Below are 23,205 nucleotides of genomic sequence, written 5' to 3' on the forward strand. Positions count from 1 at the left end.
GTGAAAAGTAATACACGTGCACACACCTGCTGTCCCGCCCCAAACTCCTCCCGGAATTACGCCTCTTTGAATATGCAAATCAATATAAATAGCCCTAAAGCTCAGCATTCTGTGAAAAGGCAATGGCAAAAGCACGAGGGAAATAGAAGAATTTCAGTGAATATGAAGAGGAGGCAAAGAAAAAGGTACTATTTGTTGGTTTAACAGTGTGTGGGAAGCAGCCCGGACACAGACAGGTACACGTGGTTTTATCACCCAACACACGTTTATTTACACATATTTACGATACTGAAGTACACACAAACCCAGAGCCGCAGCCCCAATCACCTCCAAAGTGCAGGCCTCTTCACAATGCCTTTCTCTGTCTTCTGACCGCCTCCACTCCTCTCCTCTGAGCTCCGTCCTCTTCCACCCGACTTCAGCCATCCAATGGAGGGAGGCGGCCCCTTTAATCCCCCCCCCCGGATGTGCTCCACGTGCCTCCCGATAACCTTCTGCTGGCACTGCCCAGTGTGGCGGAAGTGCCAGCTGTGCACCCGGAAGCACTCCGGGAGTCCCTGTTCGTCTTCCTCCCATCACTTCCGGGTGTGACAGAAGTGCTGAGGGCCAGGGCTCCTCAGGCATTGGGGTGCCCCCTGGTGGTGGCCACGGGCCCCTATAGGGTTGAGCGTCTATACTCTGTTCCCGTGGTCCCCAAAGCGTCTGGAGGAGGCGCAAGAAGAACGCACTTAATAAACATTAAAACAAATAAATGACATAAAATAACACAAAACAAACAGGAAGCCCCACTTTGGACCCCAGGCAGGCTGGCGGAAACATGACACCAGTTTGCCCTTCACAGTCAGCGAGTGTTGTATTCGTCCTGAAGAGAAGGTAGCTGGGTGCCAGTCATGTTCTGTGCCGCTTTGAGCTGAGCAGGTGCCGTGCCAGGCTGTGATGAGGTCTGTGAGGGTGGGCTTCATCCTGCACCTACACAAGTCTGTGATGGAGAAATGTGAGCTGCCCTCGGGCATCTGAGGAAGGAGAGGCACTGGTGAGCCCCTCTTGCAGTTTGTCAGTGATGGCAACTCCCAGAAATGCAAACCTGCTCATTAGCTTAACGGCACTTAAAAAATAATGAGCTGTTGGACCTACGTGCACTAAACTTAGGACTCTAATGTGTGACAATCAAACACAATTAAGAATGTTTTTCATTTCTTCAGCCTCTCTTTACACCTGCTCATCTCGGACAACACAGGCCAAGTCAAGCCCAGACTGTCGATATTCAATTACACTGAAATCATGAGGGGTGGCACGGTGGTGCAGTGGTTCGCTTCCTGGGTCCTCCCTGCGTGGAGTTTGAATGTTCTCCCCGTGTCTGCTCCGGTTTCCTCCCACAGTCCAAAGACATGCAGGTTAGGTGGAGTGGCGATTCTAAAAACTGGCCCTAATGTGTGCTTGGTGTGTGTGTCCTGCACTGGGTTGGCAAGACTGCCCAGGATTGGTTCCTGCCTTGTGCCCTGTGTTGGCTGGGATTGGCTCCAGCAGACCCCCATGACCCTGTGTTCGGATTCAGCGGGTTGGAAAATGGATGGATGGATGAGATTCATGAATGTATTAAGAAGGCCTCACATGGAGCAGACCAACATGGTGTTGTGACAGAGGAGGTGCAGGTGGTTTGTGACCTTCTCCTGTCACACTTGTTCCTAAACAGACCTCAAGACTAACGTTTACAGTGTGGCTTGGTGGTTAAGGCTTTGGACTGCAGACCCTGCAAGTCACTTCACCTGTCTGGGCGCCAATTGGAAAACCAGAACAAGTGTAACCAATTGTATCAGAAATACTTTAGGTCACTTTGTATAAAGGTGTCCGCCAAATAAGTAAATAAATAATATTTACGTTAACCTGTTTTGTAAGTCGCTTTGGATAAAAGTGTCACCAAGCAAATCAATGTAAACGTGAGTGCTATTTAGCAGATAATTAAAGACGCACGAGCCCAAAGCCACTGTCATTCACAAGCACACAGATCTTTGGCACTTACAATGACATCGTCACGTAAGGAGACCTTAGCCTGCTCTGTCAACGTACAAATGCAAATGGATGAAGATTCGCACGACTCCCCTTGCAGTATCTTTACAGAAAGGACGGCCCCTTAATGCAAATAAGCTAGCCTTATGCAAATGAGACATTGTGCTAAGGAAAAATAAATAACTGAAAAATCATTCTTGAAAATATCATAAGGAGTGTCACATTCGTCACAAGTCCCCCTCCCCCCACTTTACTTTTTTGGGAAATTAAATAAACAAATGACTTGAGTTCAGGACCACTTGGCAACGCGGCCGCATGATGTTCTAATGGCTATTGGAAGAGAAATGAATCCAGCGATTATCACAAGTGACGAGTGATGTCAGCGGCACTAGAAGGACCCCCAGAGAGTCCACGTTGTCTGTGAAGTTAAGTCCGCCTCAAATAATCGAGGAGCTGCACTTCTCCATTTCGCTGGTTGCTGCTGGTAATTAACACTAGAATTACCAGAGCCGTAGATACGTCCCACCTTAAATCGCTTCGCACCTCTCCGTCAGCGTCTTTTGTCCTTTAAATGTGTGAATAAGCAGCAAACAGCAAGCAGCCTGCTATCACATCCCCCACCCCGCACAGTTGTCTCAGCTCAAGTCTGTTTACCTGCAAGTCATCTGCTAAGAGTCGTATAAAGTGAGAAGTCAAGCAAAATGACACCTTTTAGAAATACTGTATCGTTATTTGGTACGCTTGCATTTCATGTGTGTTCCGTGTCTACAACGATCTACGTAAACACATCGTTAAAAATGAAAATTTCAAATTCAGTTTCATTCTCTCAGTGAGCTGGGCAATATGCCAGCAGAGTCATGTCTGGCATTTCCAGAATTGTTAAGCCCAAAAGGTTCGCCATCACTGGCGTAGTCAAAACAAACATTCTGCGCCCAGCGTGCGGTGAGCCATCTCTGTGTCTGGCGTCTTTTATTTTTGGCCACGTGGCCCTTGTGACCAGTGGGGGCACATTGACTGGCAGGCTGAGTGGTTGCTGCTGTTCAACCGATCATTTTTTCCGAGATCATCTGTCCACATGTAACCCCCCCCAGCGTGTAGTTCATTTGGCAAGTGTGATTGCTGCGGGCCGGCCCAACCGTACTGTGCCCTGGCCCGCTTTGGAGCACCATTCAGTAAGGGTCTTATCAACTTAGGTGGTAACGGGTCAGCTGATCACATTAAACCACCATCTCAGACTCACTTGGTCAATTTCAGGGTCGCAGAGGTAAAGCCCATCATGCCAGCTGGCCACAGAGTAAGAGGAGCCCAATAGGGGGCACCAGTCTGACACACAGTTAGACATAAATCATCACATCCACCTTAGTGCTGGCAGCAAAGCCCACCAGTGAGGATTCAGACAGCAGGGGGCACCTCACACTGTCACTTTAGGACCTGCCCAGTGAGCCAGTGTCAAAGGGTAGGATCAGCTCGGCCAGGGCACTGGTTCATGGTGGTGGACACACAAGTAAGAACCTGCCTGACAGAGATGACCACCTCCACAGGATGTGCTAATCCACCATCGGGTCCGCTCAGGAGGTCAAGCCAACCTGGCAGAGATGACCACCTTAACAAGAGGTGCCAGTCAGTGATGTGGTCCACTCAGCGGGTCAAGCCAATCTGCCAGTGATGGCCAATTTAACACGATGTGCCAGTCCATCGTATGGTCTGTTCAGGAGGTTAAACCAACCTGGCAGTGATGGACACCTGAAGAGAAGGTGACAGTCTGCCATATGGCCCACTCAAGTAGATAAAGCTAGCCTGGCATTGATAGCGTGGCATACAGTAGGTGCCATAAAACAGGGTGTGCCAGCCCAGCACAGGGTACATTAAAGTGTTAAAACATGTCAATCCTATGCTAAGGTTCATCCCCTAGGGGGTGCCAGTCCATCAAACTCTGCTTCACGTAAGGCTGACTGACTCACTTGGCAGACTCATCCTGAGCCCTTGTGAACTGGGGGAGCATGTTGTGTGTGTGTGCCAAGGGCACTGTGATTGGAAGTGGCATGAGGTGCCACTCCTTGATTAGACTCACTGAAGTTTTCATTCTTAAACTTTTCTATATTTTTTCCATTGACTTTCTGCTCCTCCAAGCGGACTGATGGCTAGTGCTATGTACCACCTTGGCATTTTATTGGCCACTCCGACATGTTTCTGGTAGCAGATTCGACTCGACCCTTCACTTGGCGCTGCCTCTCCTGGCCCCCCGGGTTGCTTTCATCGCAGCTGACAAGTGACAGGAGCGGCAGACTCCGTCTGGGCTTCGTCTGCACGTAATGAGAGCTGGCGGGTCGCGGTTGATCTCTGGGGGTCGCGCTCGTGCTCTTGTGTCCGCCTGCCGCTTTTTCTCTTTTACGAGCTTCAGACACATTAAGCAAAGTGCGTGTGCCATCTGCAGTGTTCAGTGGAGCGGCGCTCGGCCACCGACGCCCACCAAAGAGTCGGCAGGATCTGAGCTGTCGCGCCGATGACGGACAAATCAAGTCGATGCGCGTCACCGATCACTCCGGGAACGCGCACCGCGGAGAAACTCACCAGGCGTTCGGCTCGCCTCGGATTTGGGTCACTGGCTGTCGGTGGTGCTTTATATAGCGCCTTTCAGTGGTGAAGACCATTCCAGTGCAACTGTAAGTGTGACAAGTACAGTAGTAGTCCATAAGTGACGTGTACACTTTGCATTATATAGCGCCTTTCAGTGGTGAAGACCGTTACAGCGCATGCGTTAGTGTAAGAAGCACAGAAGTGCCTGAGACAGTCGGTGGTGGAGGCAGAGCCATGCAGAGACCTTCGCATCTTACACGGGCTTGGGAAAGGCGCCATTTAAATATATTGTATATTTTATATGTATTAAATATATAAATATTATTATTATATATATATATATATATCCCCTTGGGATTAATAAAGTATCTATCTTAATTTATTATTATTATTATTATTATTAAGCGTCTTTCAGTTGTGCATGACACCTCAGAATCTTTTCAATTTACAATGTAGCAACATTCACATTTTTAAATTATGGGCAATGGCAGATGAAATGCTTTACTCAAGGTGGAAACTGGAACAGAGACCTTGACATGGAGCCGCATATAGCACCTTTCCATTTTCTTGTCAGTGTACGATCATTATATAGCGCCTTTTCTTACTGGGTGTTATTCATAGGCTCTTTAAAGGTGCAGATCTGTCATTTCTGTAGTCCTACGGTGTGAGGCAGTGACAGGCGAAGTGACTCAGTCAGGTCACCTGTGAGTCGTTGGTGTAAATTAAACAGGAGACCTTTACATTATATAGCGCCTTTCTGGTGTCGTTTTCCAAGGCATCTTGCAGGCACAATATAACTTCATACTTATTTCGTCCGGTGGGTGCAGTGGCGGGTGAATTGAGAAGTTCGGGGTGGGAAGTGAATGAGTGACCTTTAAAGTGTATGTTATATAGCGCCTTACCTCTGTGATCCCAAGACATTTTAGGGGTACAATACAAGGGCTTTCATGTTTCTACGGTGCAAGCAATGGAAAGTGAAGTGACACCTCAGGGTGGAAATTGAACCAGGAATCTTTAACTTTTACATGATATAGCGCCTTTCCATTGTAAAGTCCAGCCTTTGCAGGTGCAAATCAACTCACATCCTGCCTGAAGACTGCCAGGTGGTCGCTGTGTGTTGTGTTTGAGAGTGCCCTTTGATGGACTGGCATCCCACTAGTGGTTAGCACCTGCTTTGTGCCCATTGCTGCAGTGATAACCCCTGATCCCATCGATCAGCTCTCTCCCCATCCCATTTGAGATGAGAGCCCTGGTGCCCTTTATGACGCCCTTTGTAATGGTGACCTCACTCGGGGGACTTGGCTAAGTGGTTCTTTCTGATTTATTGAGCTGATCACCATGCCAGCTCACCATTGACCTGGAGCTTCACTGCTAATCCAATTTGAATTCCCAAAGTGCCAAGTGACCTATCGACCCTGACCAGTAGCCCGGTGGCCTTTTGTACAAGTGGCCGGTGACGCGATGTTGCGGACTCTCCAGGGACACCCAGAAGGCAAAAGGCCAAAGCCTGAGGTTGAGAGTCACAGAGAGCAGTGACGTGTGGATTTGTCTCCCTCTTGTGGCTGACTTCGGTACTACAAACGCGTCAACCGGTCCGGAGAGTAACGCAGTAAATCCCCACGATGCGCTCACTTTAAATAAAAGGCATTGGCCTTACTTCATATAGCGCCTTTCTGTCAGCTCTGATGAAGACATGGCAGGTGAAGTGACTCACTCAGGGTCACACTCCGAGTCAGTGGTGCAAATTAAAAGGAGACCATGGGAGTTTATATAGTGCCTTTACACGCTGAACATCAAGTAACACTGTGGTGGGATGGCGCCCTGCCTTGCACCCTGTGTTGGCTGGGATTGGCCCCAGCAGACCCCCGTGACCCTGTGTTAGGCTGTAGTGGGTTGGATAATGACAGACTGACTGTATGAGAGACTTATTTTTTATTTTTTAGTACACTTTTTAACTTAATATAAGCCTGGTTTTTATATATATATATATTATTTTCAACTTTTTAGTCCTGCGGTGCGCTGCCACCCTGCCTGGGATTTGTTTCCTGCCTTACGCCCTGTGTTGGCTGGGATTGGCCCCAGCAGACCCTGTAGTTAGGATATAGCGGGTTGGATAATAGACGGACATCAAGTAACTTTGCACTGTCTCTGCAGGGAGGAAACTGAGGTAGAGACCCTTAAATTGAGAATTATATAGCGCCTTCCCAAAAAAGCACAATAGGGACTTGGGGAATGGGAGAAATAAAATAAATCTGCACAAAGCGCTTTAAATAAAGGACTGAATGGCAGGCATTGGTCATATAGTGCCTTTCTGTCAGCTCTGCTGGAGACGTGGCAGGTGAAGCGACACCTTCGGGGGCACACTGTCACTCAGTGGTGCCAATTAAAAGAGAGACCTTTGAGGTTTATATAGTGCCTCTGCATGCTGAACACCAAACCAAGCCATTTTTACAGTGAGAGCAGCGGCCGGCGAATTGATTTATCAGATACAATGAACAGCATATAGCGCCTTTTCTGTACTGCGCACCACACCAAAGTGTTTAACATGTGAAGTTTAGTCGCTTCCGCAGTCCCTCGGTGTGACAAATGACAAGTGAAGTGACCCGCAAGTCAGTGGCGGAGCTGAACCATTGACACTTAGACTGCACTTTATATAGATAGATAGATAGACAGATAGATAGGTAGACAGATAGACAGATAGATAGATAGATAGATAGATAGATAGATACTTTATTTATTCCAAGGGGGAATTCACATATAAATTCATTTAGCGCCTTTCCATGCTTGAACACAATCCCAAGACGATTTAGAAGTCAAACCACACCACATGGTGACGCAATTCAGTCGGGGAGGAAACTGAACCAGAGACCTTCGACCTGGGCCGTATATAGCGCCTTTCCATATCGAATGTCACCCCAAGACACCATCGGGGTGTGACGAGGTGGCAGGTGAAGTGACTCACTCGTGGTCACACTGTGTGTCACTGGTGGGAATTAAACAAAAAACCATTAATTAGTATATGATGAACTCTATCCCAAAAAGAACAAGGGGGCCAATTGATGGGTTTGAGGAGCAAATGCACTTGAAAGAATGGACTGAATGGCGGGCATTGGTCTGACTGGCAGACAAACATAATTTCATATACAGCAGCGCCTGTGATGCAGGAGTGGCAGGTGAAGTGAATCCCTCAGGGTCACACTGTCAGTCGGTGGTGCAAATTCAACAAGAGACCTTCAAACGTGACATTATATAGCGCCTTTACGCAGTAAACACCACGCCAAGCCGATTTAACTGTACAACACAACTGCATGCGTATCTGTACAATGGTGGCAGTGGCAGGCGATTTGGGTAATTCAGGGAGCCAGAGACCCTCGACCTGGGCAGTATATAGCGCCTTTCTATATCGTATATCACCCAAAGACACTCTCGGGGTGCAGCTCGGTGGTTTCCATGTTTCGTCACAGTATGATGAGGTGGCAGGTGAAGTGACTCACTCGGGGTCACACTGTGGGTCAGTGGTGGGAATTAAACAAGGACCCTTTAAAGATTATATAGTGCCTTTATACGGTGGGCGCTGCCGTGAGACGTCGAGGACATCAAGCTCTGTTCATATTTCTGCTGTGTCGGTGAAAGCGGGTGAAATGGCTCACTCAGGACAGAAACCACTAAACTGTACATTATATAGCGCCTTTCATGCTGAACACCATCTCGAGGCATTTCAGTCCGGTGGGTCAGAGCTGGATGACGGGCAAGTGACGTCACATTATATAGCGCCTTTCCAGATTCCCGCAGTGCAACGAGCGGCGAGTGAAGAGACTTGCAAGGCAGTGGCAGAAAGCGAATCGTATCCCGTTAAACTGAACGATATATAGCGCCTTTCTGAAAAGTGCGGGGGGGGGGTAGAAATAGCTAGGCATTCACACCATGCGTTTTAAAGAGTGGACTGAATGGTGGGCACTGCTCTTGACCTCAAATAGTGCCCTTCTGCCAGCTCCACTCCCCATCATGGGCCTCATTCTTCTGGTGATGTTCGTCCTCGGATTTCAAAGCAAATGAAGTCGCGTCACCAGAGTGGAGGTCACACTGCAAACTTCTGACATCCACACAATTTGAATTTCAGCCCCCTGCTCATGTTTGAGGGGGTCCGTGTTTTGGTGTAAACTGGGAGCCCTGAAGGGGCCTCAGCTGCTCAGTTCTGAGTGCACATGTGGCGCCCCCTACAGGCACACTGGGCGTCAACCCGCATCGCTGCCCTTTTCAGTGAAATGTGATTGGGGGACATCTAGTGGACACGACGGTGAAGTGCACTCATGAGGCAAACCAGGGGAGCGTCACGGGAGTCGGGACAGACGTAGAGAAAGCGGAGAGAGTGACGGCCTGATAGGACACTGGAGTGACTGGACAGCCGCCATGACATCTTATGAAGAATAAAATCAGCGCAAACTCGACTTGGGGAACATCCTGACTGCTCTGTCTACACCCGGGGTCCGGCGCTTTGCTCTCTCGGAGCTCAGTAGGTGAGAAACAAAAAGAGAAACAAATAAACACGCAAATGCGCCACCCGCCGGTCCGGGTTCCTCCTATCGCGAGTCGGGTCTCGTGCTGCGCTCTGCGATTCGCTCAGGCCTGCCACAGAAAAGACGCCCCTCCTTTATGGGGAAACCCCCCGAAGGGGCGGGGCTAGGTGCCCTTATTGGGTGGTCTCTCTGAGCTGTGAGGGAAGAAGAGCAATAGGACAAAGTTAGCGGTAGCGCCCCCCTCTTGTCTCGGTGGGTTATTACATACCTCTACCAAGCCCCCAGAAAGGACAACGGGTAGATGGGGTTAGGCGCTATATAACAGAAAGACAGAAAAGAACAGTACTGTATAGAGCAGTGGTCCTCAACCTGTGGGACGGGCCCCCTTAGGGGGGCACAAAGTAACAAAAAGGGGGGCGCGAAGATATGAAAAAAAGAAAACAAGAATCAAAAATATGAAAAAAAAATCTGCTGAGACCAAACAAATAAACTGAAACTACAATCCGATACGAGAACAATAAAACTAGAGTTCGATAAATGTCGATAAAAGTTAAGTACGTATAATAAAATGTGCATCTGCATTTCAAAATAATGTTAGGGGGGCGCGCGATTAGAACTGTTAGGAAAACTCGGGTCACAAATACTTCACGGTTGAGAAACGCTGCTGTAAAAGGCTGGTTGCTCATCTGACTTCCAGGAAGCTGTAGGTGGTCCATCGGGGGCATAACGCAGTGGATGAGACCACCAGTTCAGTGTTGTATTTCTTCCCTGATTCGAGTTGATAATCTCACTGATGGATTTGTGGCATTGGTGACATTGTCACAGTGCCCCCCGCTGGTGGGCCGCAGTACTGCTGGATACAGTAGAAGGACCACCCCTTGGGATGTGGGGGTGACACCTAAGACTGCTATGTTGCACCGCTTTGCCCTCAGAGGTGGTCTGATGTGCTTGCCAGTGACCTCTCGGGGCGTCCTGCTAAATGCCAATGCCTTTGCCCTCACAGCTGCCTGCCTGGAGAAGACGTACTCACACGCCGAGGAGCAGCTCTTCAGGGACATCTTCGTCGGCTACAACAAGTGGTCTCGGCCCGTGCCCAACATTTCTGATGTGGTGATTGTCAAGTTCGGCCTGTCCATAGCGCAGCTCATCGATGTGGTAAGTGCTGAGCGGGGGGCACCTCAGTCGTGAATACGCCGAGAGAAGAGTCTGAAGGAGGGCGGAGATGGGGGGGCTGCTGCATCATGGCACCGAGGGGCTTTGCTTTACATAATCTGCGGTGCCTCAACACTCCAGCTACGTTACCTGAGAGAGAGATGGACATGAAAGGCACTATATACAGTTATACAGATGGTCAGGCGGATAGGAAAGGCACTACTGCATATGAAGTTATATAGACAGACAGACGTTTATGAAAGGCACTATATTTAAGATAGAGATGAAAGGAGCTATATAACATTATTTAGATACATTAATATGAAAGGCACTATATAAAATGATACAGTTAGATCTAGAAGGTACTATGTAAAATTACATAAATAAATAGATTGGACAGGTATATATGTCAAGATATGAAAGGCACTATATAAAATTACATAGGCGTGAAAGGCACTATATAATAGATAGACAGATATGAAAGGCACTATATAAAATTACATAGATCGATGTGAAAGGCACTATATAATAGATAGACAGATATGAAAGGCACTATATAAATTTACATAGATCGATGTGTAAGGCACTGTATAATAGATAGATAGATGTGAAAGGCACTATATGATAGATAGAATTTGGTATAGTATGCAGGATTAGGTTTATAGATAGATATGAAATGCACTATATTAATTTTCATAATCTGAGATTATGACAGTTATAAAAGCCACAACAGTATATTAAACTGTCTAAAAGTCTAGATTTGAGAAGTTCTATATAAAATTACATACATAGACATTAACGGCCCTATATACAATTACTTACTGCAGATAAGCAGAGACAAATGAAAGGCACTATATAAAGTTACATAGACAGACAGACAGGGAGGAAAGGTGCCACATGAAACTGCATAGACAGACAGACGTGAAAGGCGCTATATAACATTACTGTACACAGATAGATATGAAAGGCGCTATATAAACCTGCACAGATAGATAGTTAAAGATCTAAATAAATTACACAGAGAGAAATGAAAGGCGCTATATAAAACTGGATTGCTCCACACGCCTGCCCAATTCCTTCTGCTGTGCGGCACTTTGAGTTATTTTTGTATGAAAATGTGCTATATTAATAAATGTTGTTGTTGTTAATGCCAGTCCTGGCGGGCACACCTGCTTGTCAAAATGCTTCACCCAGCCTTCTCCAAATGGCCGACTTCTTCATTGACCACCCTGGAGTGAGCCACGACCCAAACTCAAGGATATTGGGATGAGAAGGAGGAGTACAGAGGGTGGGCTTACTGTAACTCCAGACATGATGCCCAGGTGTAGTCCTGCTCTGACGTATATAGCGCCCTGCACAACGAGGAGCTGCCTGGCATTCTGACGATACGATCAGCAGAGTGGCACATGTGAGGTGTGGGAGCAGCCGGATGCCACCAGTGACTGAGCAGGCAGCTTGTTTGTTATCTTGGGGTGTCCATAAATGCCACTTGTTATGTGGTGGCTCGAGTGACAGCAGCATGCCACCTGTGCCTGTCACGTTGTGTGGCACTCACTGACCATGTCTCTTTGCTTTCCACCCAGGATGAGAAGAACCAAATGATGACGACCAACGTGTGGCTCAAACAGGTAAGGTGGTCTTAAAGAATAAAGTGCTGGCCTCAAGTTGCCCACTTGGGGTCCGAGGCTGTGCCCATTCCTATTCTGTGGCCACTGCAGCGTCAGTGAGGTTCAAACGGTGGGCCATGAGTGTCTCTGCACTCTCTCCACATGCCTCCCTATGGCAGGGCTCCCCTGCTACCACCCTGGGGGTCTCATATCCTTTTCTGGGGGCCACCATTAAAGAAAGGTGGCCCTGATCTGATTCTCCAGAAACAAAGCAGGGCCAGTGCCTGGCAGGAGTGGCAGCGATGACACTCAGGGTGATGCCCACTACTGCCATGGGGGTCCTTGGAGCTGTGTGGTGCCTTAACATTCCATTCCATTGGTTTCTTGTCTTCCAGGAGTGGAACGATTACAAGCTACGATGGAACCCGGCCAACTACAACAATGTCACCTCAATCCGGGTGCCATCTGAGATGATTTGGGTGCCGGACATCGTGCTGTATAACAAGTAAGTGAAGTGGGGGATGTCACTGGCCTTGACCTGCTGTGTCCAGATGTGACAGCCGAGACACCAGATAGGTGACATTGAAGCCTGAGCTCGGTGCCCATCTTGTCAGTCTGCCCATCCATAAACTACATTAGGGGCATCACTGGGGGATGCAGGACTCGCATGACCTTCGCAAAAGCAAACATCAGCCTTCTTCAGCCCCCCAGCTGATCAAACGTCAGAAGTTGAATTTCAGCCTCCACTCATTTCAAAGCTCTCTGAGGAGTCACAATATCTGCAGTTCACCCTGCTAGCATTAGGAGCCGAAACATGGTGGGCACCGTCACTCACGCACATCCACATGGCACTGCTTCAGAGCCGCTGTACCCATCACAAGTGACATCAGGTCGCCAGGAGCCTCCGTCCCTCGTTCGTCTGTGTCTGCTTGATGAAGCGTCACTCGCGACGGCGTCTCCCTCAGCTCTCCGTCCGTAAACCGGCACGGCACTCATGGCGGGCAGCGAGCGATACGCCGCCCTCTAGTGTTCAGATGGTGCGTGACGCCCTACAGACTCCAAATCCCTGCTTGTCCTTCTTTGAGCTTCAGATGAGGTGTTGATCCTGCCAGGTTGTCCAACAGTTTCTGGGATGGACTCCATCTACGCACGAGACCCCAAATCGGAACTGGGATGGAGACGGACGGATGAAACCACAAGGGGGCAACGGGGTCGGCAACGTGCGGGGAGAAGAAGGGCAGAAAATGGCGAACGGGCGTCGTGAGCAGAAGGATAAAAACACGGGGGACTTCAGCAGGGGGCAGTAACCATGGCAACAGCTCCCTTTTTAAACGAAACGACTTTATTGGGTTAAAACGGCGCAGATTTGAATCCCGTTTTACTTGTTCACTTTAGTTTAGAAGTCACTTTAATCTGTCGAGTCCATCTACCGATCTGTCTTCTGAAGTCTCCGTTCTGTCTTCCTTATCTAGCGGTCTGTTACTTTGTGCCTTTTAAATCAATCAATCAATCAATCAATATCATATAGCATCTTTAAAGTTATTTATCTATACAGGATTAGCAAAGCGGCCTCTTTAAGAATAAATGGAATTAAACCGACGTAGCGAGCAGGACAAACAGAATAAATCAAGAACAACTGAACCGAGAGTGCGCTGTAAAAGAATATAAATATATAAATATATAAAATAGATAAAATGTAACTCCTGGATAGGAAAGTGCGCCATATAACAAAGAAATGAACACAATGTAACCGCTGGATGGCAATGTGTGCTAAATAAGGAGAAAAATAAGATCATTTAATTACCGGAGAGGACAAAGTGCACAATATAACAACAAGTCAAACAGATCTGAAGTGCTGAATGAGCAGGCGTGTGCCATGAAATTATAAAATGTCACTTCTGCAAAGAGAAGGGCGCCACATAAGGGTCACTTGAATTAAAGGCGACCCCCAGATGAGGACGTGTGCCCCTGACCTGAAGCGCTGGGTGCTCTAAAAGAATAAACTGAATACAACGATAGGACAAAAGGAATAATTCCAATAGAGTTGGATGGATGGATGGAAATACGCAATATAAGAATAAAATCAATAAAAATATAATTACTGGATAAAGAGGTGGGCTGTATTAGAATTAAGTGAATAAAACGTAAGTACTGGAGGTGGAAGTGTGCTCTAGGAGAAGGAAATAAAAATAATGTATACACTGGACAAGACAAAGTAGACTTGTAAAGAGAATTCAAATGAAAGTGAAATGCGGATAAGAATACGAAGTCATCACTGGACTGGTGCGGTGCGCTGCTGTACGATGAAGAGACTCGAAGCACTGAGACGAGGACTCGGAGGCCCCCGCGCTGCTCTGGCGACTTGTGGCTTCTTCCCAATCAACGTAAACGGCTTCGAAGTCTTCACAGGGAGGACAAAGGCCACTATGGATGGGGGAATCACATGAAATTGAATTGCTGGATGGACAAAAGTGTAAAAAATAAAATAAAATGTAATTACATAGACAGGGAAGTGCGCTGAGCAAGAATCAGTTGAATAAAACGTGACTGCTGGATGGAGAAAGAACGAGAGGAGCTGAAAACAAAAGAATAAATGGAGCTCGTGTTTTACTAACAGGCTTGAATTCTATGAGGAGGAAACAAAAGGAGACGACCAGAGAGGAGCAGATGAGATGATTGATGTGGACTTTCAGAAAGTATTTGATGAGGTGCCACATGAGAGGTGGGCATCAAACTAAAAGAAGTGGCAGCTCAGGGTGATGTTTTTAGATGGGTGCAGAATTGGCTCAGACACAGGAAGCAGAGGGTGATGGTGTGAGGAACCTCCTCAGAATTAAGAGTGGTGACCAGCAGGGGGCAGTGTGGGGGTCGCTGCTATTTTTAATATATATATAAATGATTTAGATAGAAATATAAGTAACAAGCTGGTGAAGTTGGCAGATGATACCAAGATAGGTGGATTAGCAGATCATTTGTAATCCGTTATATCATCACAGAAGGACTCAGACAGCAGACAGGCTTGGGCAGATTTGTGGACGATGAAATGTAATGTCAGTAAATGTAAAGAATTACACATAGGAAGTCAAAATATTAGGTTTGAATACACAATGGGGGTCTGAAAATCGAGAGTCCACCTCATGAGAAGGATTTAGGAGTCATAGTGGACTCTAAGCTGTCGACTTCCAGCCAGAGTTCAGAAGCCATTAAGAAGGCTAACAGACTGTCAGGTTATATAGCGCCTTGTGTGGTGAGTACAAGTCACAGGAGGTTCTGTTCACCCTTCATAACTCACTGGTGAGGCTCATCTGGAGTCCTGTGGGCAGTTTGGGTCTCCATAAAGACACAGCAGCACAAGAGAAGGTCCAGAGAAGAGCGACTGGGCTGATTATGGGGGGCTACAGGGGGTGATTGATGAGGAAAGATTAAAAGAGCTGAGCCTTTAGGAGATGAAGAGGAGACCTGACTGAAGTGTTTAAAATGATGAAGTGCATCAGTCCAGTGGATCGAGACGGTGACTTTAAAATGAGGTCACCAAGAACACGGAGATACAGCTGGAAACTTGTGAAGGTTAAATTTCACACAAACATTAGGAAGTTTTTCTTTAAACAAAGAACGACAGACACTTGAAATAAGCGACCAGTAGTGTGGTGGACAGTCAGACGTTAGGGACTTTCAGAACTCGACTTGATGTTAATAAGAGGACAGGACTGGTGGGCTGTGTTGGGCTGAATGGCCAGTTCTCGTCTCGAGTGCTCTAATGTTCATAGTTTCTTTCAGAATGGAGAATAATAAATGAATAAAACGGAAGTAGTGGAGCAGGAGACGTGCAGTGCACAATGGAGGATGAAGTCAAATAGAAACTGCTGGATAGGAAGATGGGAGTTATAGAAGAATAAAATAAATAACAAATGAATTACTGGATAGGGGGTTACGCTATATAAGAATAAGCTGAAAAATGTAACAAGTGGATGAGGAAGTGTGCCATAAAAAAAGAAAACAAACAGAAATGCATTACTGGAGGGCGGCACGGTGGCGCAGTGGGTAGCACTGCTGCCTTGCAGTTAGGAGTCCCAGGTCCTCCCTGCGTGGAGTTTCTCCTCGTGTGTGTGTGTGTGTGTGCGCCCTGTGGTAGGTTGGCGCCCTGCCCAGGGTTTGTTTCCTGCCTTGTGCCCTGTGTTGGCTGGGATTGGCTCCAGCAGACCCCCGTGACCCTGTAGTTAGGATATAGCGGGCTGGATACTGGATGGATTACGTGCACGACATACAAACAGATCCAAAAGGACTGAACGGCTGGATGGGCGTAAGTGTGTGTGTTATAACAACTGGAGTGGGGAGTGCGCCGGGACCACCGGACGGGGACGTGTGCTCGGGTGTGTCAGGAGGTGAGGGTCTGCTATAAATGAATATATTTAAATACCGAACAGGCAAGTGGGCCATACAAGAGTCAAAGATTGAAATGAGCTGGATGGAGAAGCGGATGGCGTCCCACTCTGTTTGAGTGATCCGCTTTGAATGACTGGGAGGGCAGTAAGACCCTGTCAGTCAAGCTGACACCTTTTGGGTGGGGGTGTGGTTCTAAGTATGTATCCAATCAGAGGTGAGGGGCGGGGTAGCTGATCGTGGAGTGTATGAGGGGTGACGATAAGACCCCCCTTACTGCCTGTTGGCGCTCCAGTGCGCGACGGTGACCCTTTCTGTGTTTTTTTGCAGTGCCGATGGGGAGTTTGCAGTGACCCACATGACTAAAGCCCACCTCTTCTACAACGGTAAGGTGCAGTGGGTGCCCCCTGCCATTTACAAGAGCTCCTGTAGCATCGACGTGACCTTCTTTCCATTTGACCAGCAAAACTGCAAGATGAAGTTTGGCTCCTGGACTTACGACAAGGCCAAGATCGATTTAGAGCGCATCGAGAAGAACGTGGATCTGAAAGACTACTGGGAGAGCGGCGAGTGGGCCATCATCAACGCGGTGGGCACCTACAACACCAAGAAGTATGACTGCTGCCACGAGATCTACCCTGACATCACCTACTTCTTCATCATCCGCCGACTGCCCCTCTTCTACACCATCAACCTCATCATCCCCTGTCTGCTCATCTCCTGCCTCACCGTGCTGGTCTTCTATCTGCCGTCCGACTGCGGGGAGAAGATCACGTTGTGCATCTCCGTGCTGCTCTCCCTCACCGTCTTCCTGCTCCTCATCACCGAGATTATCCCGTCCACATCTCTGGTGATCCCCTTGATCGGCGAGTACCTGCTCTTCACGATGATCTTCGTCACGCTGTCCATCGTCATCACCGTCTTTGTGCTCAACGTTCACCACCGCTCCCCCAGCACGCACAAGATGCCCCGGTGGGTGCGCACCGTCTTCCTGGACTTCATTCCTCGTTGGCTCTTCATGAAGCGCCCCGCACCGGATGAGAAGGACCATCATTTCCTTCAGCCGTCACACCAGTGCCATTACGGAGAGGGAAACATCAGCACCTCCAAGTACTGGCTGGAAACGGACGTGGACCACAAATACGACGATGCCGAGCTGGGCATGCCCCCCTTCTCTTCCCTGACGATGACCTCAAACTACCTCGGGCTGGGGGGCCGCTCACCCCTGGAGCACAGCCTTCATCATCGCCTGGAAGGCCAAAGTCGCTACGTCGGCAGCAGAGTCAACCCCAGTCCTCAACGGCCGACGAAAATCGCCAACCTGATGTCTGACTCGGGCTGCGCCATGTCACCCAGCATCCTCCGGGCCCTAGAAGGAGTCCACTACATTGCGGACCACCTCCGGGCCGAGGACACGGATTTTTCGGTAAGTCGAGGGGGTGAGAGAGGAAGTGTGCTTGACCCATCACCACAGTAAAAGTTCACGTGACATTAAAAGAATTCATGCTTAGGCGGTCTAAAGTTAAAATGCCATCCAAACGCGTCTCGGGCAGCGTGGACGGGCGCTGAAGTAACGGGGAAGACCACCGGAGATGAAAGAGAAAACTGGGGGCAAACGCAAGCAGCAGCTCACGCCAGAAAAGTAAAAATAAAATTAAAAAACAAATAATAAAATATATATATATATATATATATATATATATATATATATATATATATATATATATATATATATATATATATATGTGAAAGCTGGCCCCGCACAGACAGACGGACATCAATTTGTCACCCATCACACTGTTTATTTACACTATTTACAAATACAGAAGTCCAGTGCACACTCATGAACCCCAGTGCCTCTTGCACTGATTCCCCAAAGTCCAGGGCCCACAGTCTCTTTGCCTTCCTGGCGCCTCCCTCCTCTCTCTCCAGTTCAGTCTTTCTGCCTCCCGACTTCCACCCCGACTGGAGGGAGGCGACCATCATTAATGCCCCGGATGAGCCCCAGGTGCTTCCACCATCTGTTCCTTGTACACGCCCAGCGTGCGGAAGTGTCGGCTGCCTTCCTGGTAGCTCTCCGGCGCCACATTCTCTTCCCCGCACTTCCTGGTGTGGCGGAAGTGTCGGGCTCCCGGATAATTAGGCATTGGGCGCCGCCTGGCGGTGGCCACGGGTCCCTGCAGGGCTGGGCTTCCATGCCCTGTACCCGAGGCCCCTGAACCAGGACGGACGCCCACTCTGTCTGGAGGAGGCACTCGCCTCCTCACGCCTCCAGGTGTCCCGGCCGGGCTCCAGCCCCAGCCGGACCTAGAAGGATAAACCGGCATTGAGCGCCGCCTGGCGGTGACCACGGGCCCCTACAGGGCTGGGCTTCCATGCCCTGTACCCGTGGTCCCCAACAGAACCAGGACGGAATTCATGGTGTGGAGGAGGCACAAGTTAAAATCGTCCTCCCAGGCGTCCGGGCAGGCTCCAGCCCGCCGGCGACTGCATGGGATCAACCGCATCGGCGCCGCTGGCGGTAACCACGGGCCCCTACAGGGTAGGGCTTCCATGCCAGACCCGTGGCTCCCAATAGAACCAGGACGGACGCCTCGCGGTCTGGAGGAGGCACAAGCCCTCCTATATATCCTCCTGGCGCCACAATATATATACTGTACATAGTGCCGTGAAAAAGTATGTGCCCCCTTCCTGATCTCCAAACAATACAAAGGACACCCTGAGTAAACACCATTTTTAAATGACCATTTGATATTTTGAATGAAAAAAGTTCACCAATACCTACATCACCCATGTGAAAAAGTAATTGCCCCCCCAAAACTTAATACTTGGCTGTTCCACCTTCAGCAGCAACAACTGCAATCAAAAGCTTCCTGTGGCTGGAGATCCGTGTCTGGTACGGCTGTGGAGACATTTGGGCCCGAAGTTTCCTCCAGAATTGTTTTAGCTCTGCCACATTGGAAGGTTTTCATCTATCAAGTTCTCACTTAAGTTCCCACCTCAACATCTCAATGGGGTTCAAGTCAGGACTTTGACTGGGCCTTTTCTAAAACTTCTTTTTGTTATTTTTCCGCCATTTAGAGGTGGACTTGCTTTTGGGTTTTTGTCCTGCTGGATAACTTGAGCTCCAGATCCTGGACTGATGGCCGGACGTTGGTCTTCAGTACTTTCTCAACTCTCACTTCCTTTAGTTGTGCAGGCCCTGAAGCAGCGCAGCGTCCCCATAACTTCACACTTCCACCATCTTGTTTGACTGCGGCCATGATGTTCTTATTGTGGAAGGCTGTGGTGGCTTTAACTGCAGATGTTAGCAGGACCCGTGTCTTCCAGAAAGTTCCAGTTTGGACACATCAGGCCACAAGAGGTTATCTCAGAGGTTATCTCAGAGGTTATGGGGGTAATCGAGGTGTTTTTGACTAAAGTTAGTCTCCCTCTCATTTAGCAGAGGTTTCCGCCTTGCAGCTCTCCAATTTTCACTCAGCGTCCGTCTAATGTTGGAATCGCGAACACCGACGTGAACTGAGCTGGAAGAGGCCTGCAGGTCCTTAGATGTTCATCAGGGTTCTTCTGTGACGTTGCGGATGAGTTTTCTGTGCGACCTTGGAGTCATCTTACTAGGGCACATTTTCCACCGATCCAAGTTTTCTCCATGTGGAGTTGGCGGCTCTCACGTCAGTTTGCTGGAGTTCCAGGGTTTTCAAGATTGCGTTGTAACCCTACATTTACGCTATGATACGTTTCAGTAACCTTCCTTCTCAAGTCTTCTGTCTTTTGATGGAGGCCCGGTCTGCTGCTGTTTCTTGAGATCTTTTAACCAGCTTCACGTTGTTGGAAAAGTTCAACTGAAATGATGTTCAGATTCAGCAAATCAAACTCGGGCGTGTCGAGTCGCTCTTGAGCTGTTGGCATTTCCATTTGGTTCACTAATTGACCGAGGGACTGAGGGGGCAGTTATTTTGTCACACAGGTGACATTGGAGTTGGTGAACCGTTTTCCTTCAAAAAATTCAAAGACGATCATCAACAAGGAGTCCATTGTGTTTACTCAGGGTGTCTTTTGTATTCTACACATCTCGACTCTCTCGTATCCTCAGATATGGAGATGGAAGTATGAGGAGTAAACCGCCAGACAAGGATTATATGTTTATATTACGTACATTAAAGAACCTTCAACTACAAATCAAATGAATAACATACTGAACAATTATTATGAAAATAAAGCTGAATAAGGGCGGCACGGTGGCGCAGTGGTAGCGCTGCTGCCTCGCAGTTAGGAGACCCGGGTTCGCTTCCCGGGTCCTCCCTGCGTGGAGTTTGCATGTTCTCCCCGTGTCTGCGTGGGTTTCCTCCGGGCGCTCCGGTTTCCTCCCACAGTCCAAAGACTTGCAGGTTAGGTGGATTGGCGATTCTAAATTGTCCCTAGTGTGTGCTTGGTGTGTGGGTGTGTTTGTGTGTGTCCTGCGGTGGGTTGGCACCCTGCCCAGGATTGGTTCCCGCCTTGTGCCCTGTGTTGGCTGGGATTGGCTCCAGCAGACCCCCGTGACCCTGTATTTGGATTCAGCGGGTTAGAAAATGGATGGATGGAAGCTGAATAAATTGGAATAAAAGGCAAAGCCCCACTTCCGGTTAACGGAAATAACTCAAAAGTTGATAGAAATCTACGCTTTGTGCCTCAAAAGATATGGAAGAAGATGATCTGCTATGGTGACCCCTAATGAGAGCAGCCGAAAGAAAAACAAGAATGCAAAATTTGGTTGACCGAAGTGAAAGCATCCTCAAGTTATCGTGTTTACACACAAACACTTCTTCTTCTTCCTCCTTCTCCTTCCATTAGGGTTGTCACAGCGGATCATCTTCTTCCATATCTGTCTGACCCGTCACCTGCACCCGTCTCTCACCACTCCATACACCTTTTCTTAGTCCTTCCTCTTTTCCTCTTCCCTGGCAGGTCTATCCTTAGCGCCCTTCTCCCAGTATACCCAGCAGCTCTCCAAACCAACACAATCTCGCCTCTCTGACTTTGTCTCCCACCCATCCAACTTAAGCTGACCCTCTAATGTCCTCATTTCTAATCCTGTCCATCCTCCTCACACCCAATGCCAATCTTAGCATCTTTAACTCTGCCACCTCCAGCTCTGTCTCCTGTGCCATCGTCTCCATCCCATATAAGACAGCTGGTCTCACTAGACACACACACACACACATAATTCCAAAAATGCTAAAAAGCTCAACATCGAATATTTGGATGATTACAACACCTTCCCTGTACTTTGTATACGAGAAAGTGAAAATCTAATACAATTACGAGTTATGAAGAAGCAAAAAACATCACGGAGGGGCAAATACTTTTTCACAGCACTGAGGGCCAGTTTGGTTTTATTAAAACTTGTGCTGGCAGCACCGTCTTTCTGTACGAGGTCCCTGTCCCTCCAGTCACCGCTGTGTTACGTGTCACTAGAATGATTTGTAGAAATCAAAAAAGGTTTGGGGCAGCCATCTGTATGTTATGCCATGGCTGCAAGCGGGTACAATTGGCTGTGATGTTCACAGGTCAGAGTCCAAAACAGAACTGATTTAGGTTTGTGAAAATGGAGGATTTAAAGGCCGAGACCAGAGGTGATGTCATCAGTACTGGCAGTGACATCATCAGGACCGGGAGTGACGTCATAGAGGGTGCTGGAAAAATGAAGTGACATCATCAGGGACTCTGGAAGCCGGAGGTGACGTCATAGAGGGCGCTGGAACTGGAAGTGATGTCATCGTGTGCGCCGGAGCCGGTTGAGATTTCCCGTGTGTGGTTTGCAGAGGATCGAGAGAAAAAGTCGGTGCACCTCGCCAGCCCAGGGGCCTCATGTATAACGGCGTGCGTAGAACTCGCACTATAACATGGCGTAAGCACAAAAGCCGAAATGTGCTTACGCACAGAAAAATCCAGATGCAGGAATCTGTGCGCACTCCAACTTCCACGTTCTTCCGCTACATAAATCCCGATCAGCGTGAAAACTAACGCTCGTGCACGTGCTTTATGTAACGCCCCAACTCCTCCCAGAATTATGCCTCTTTGAATATGCAAATCAATATAAATCGCCCTTAAGCTCAGCCTTCTGTGAAAAGACAATGGGAAAAGCACGGGGAAAATATAAGAATTTCAGCGAATACCAAGTGGAGGCAAAGGAAAAACATACAATTTGTTCAAATAAACTGTGGGATAATCAACAAAATGAAGTTGATCGAGTGACATAGCGTGTTGGAGAAACTTGAAAGCTCACATCCACAAAATCGCACAGTGCCGGAAATAAAAAAGAAGTCACATATCAAAGTCGCAGTGAAAAGCCGAGTTGTAGCCCACCGTCTGAGTGTCATATGAAAGATTATTAGGGTACAGAGAAAAAAGGCACACAGTGGGGAAAAAGCACGAAATGTCAACTTCAATCTCGACATTTCCACTTTAATCACGTAGTTTATTTTGTCATTAAAGTAGAACATCATAAACTTCATCTTAAAATCGTTTAATTAACCAGTTTCTCAAATCACATCGTAATTAAAGTAGCACGTTAAATGCTTTGTTTTGTATTTGATCTTCTATGTGCTCTATGTGTGTGAATCACTACTTGCTTCTTAAACCGGCTCTCTTCCTCCAACTGGTCACAGAGTCCATGACATTTGTGATATTACAGCTCTCTGAATAACTAAAATACTGAGATGTATACGTGAAGTCATTTTCATGATGATAGGAGTTAAAGCACGTTATTCAACATGAGTTTCACTTCGATGAAATAATTTATTGCAGCAGTAATCAGGGGCGGCTCTGGGCTTGTGGTGGCTCCTTCGCCTGCCCGTCAGTAAGGTAGCTTATGGACAGTGGATGGCTGCATAGCCGCCTCGTGCTCATGACACAAGCATTTAACTTTTGTCAAAATTTGTCGCTGCGTTTTTAGCTGTGTTGTTATTTTCTCTTTCTGTTTT

General features: G+C 48.0%; 1 protein-coding gene across 2 annotated transcripts in view; it reads left to right on the forward strand.

Annotated features, from left to right (window-relative positions):
* Nucleotides 1-23,205, forward strand: part of chrna2a (cholinergic receptor, nicotinic, alpha 2a (neuronal)) — a 48,801-nt gene that overhangs the window by 19,596 nt on the left and 6,000 nt on the right. Inside the window, exons 1-5 of one of the 2 annotated variants that reach the window (XM_039749525.1) lie at nt 9,025-9,101; nt 10,105-10,256; nt 11,837-11,881; nt 12,256-12,365; nt 16,571-17,666. In XM_039749525.1, coding sequence (XP_039605459.1) covers nt 11,852-11,881; nt 12,256-12,365; nt 16,571-17,666 — 1,236 coding nt within the window. In that variant the 5' untranslated portion in view covers nt 9,025-9,101; nt 10,105-10,256; nt 11,837-11,851. Of the gene's footprint in view, nt 1-9,024; nt 9,102-10,104; nt 10,257-11,836; nt 11,882-12,255; nt 12,366-16,570; nt 17,667-23,205 lie in introns of those variants that run through there. The other variant, XM_039749524.1, reaches the window with a different exon arrangement.

This window comes from Polypterus senegalus, chromosome 3 (assembly GCF_016835505.1).
Source record: "Polypterus senegalus isolate Bchr_013 chromosome 3, ASM1683550v1, whole genome shotgun sequence".
Lineage (NCBI taxonomy): Eukaryota > Metazoa > Chordata > Cladistia > Polypteriformes > Polypteridae > Polypterus > Polypterus senegalus.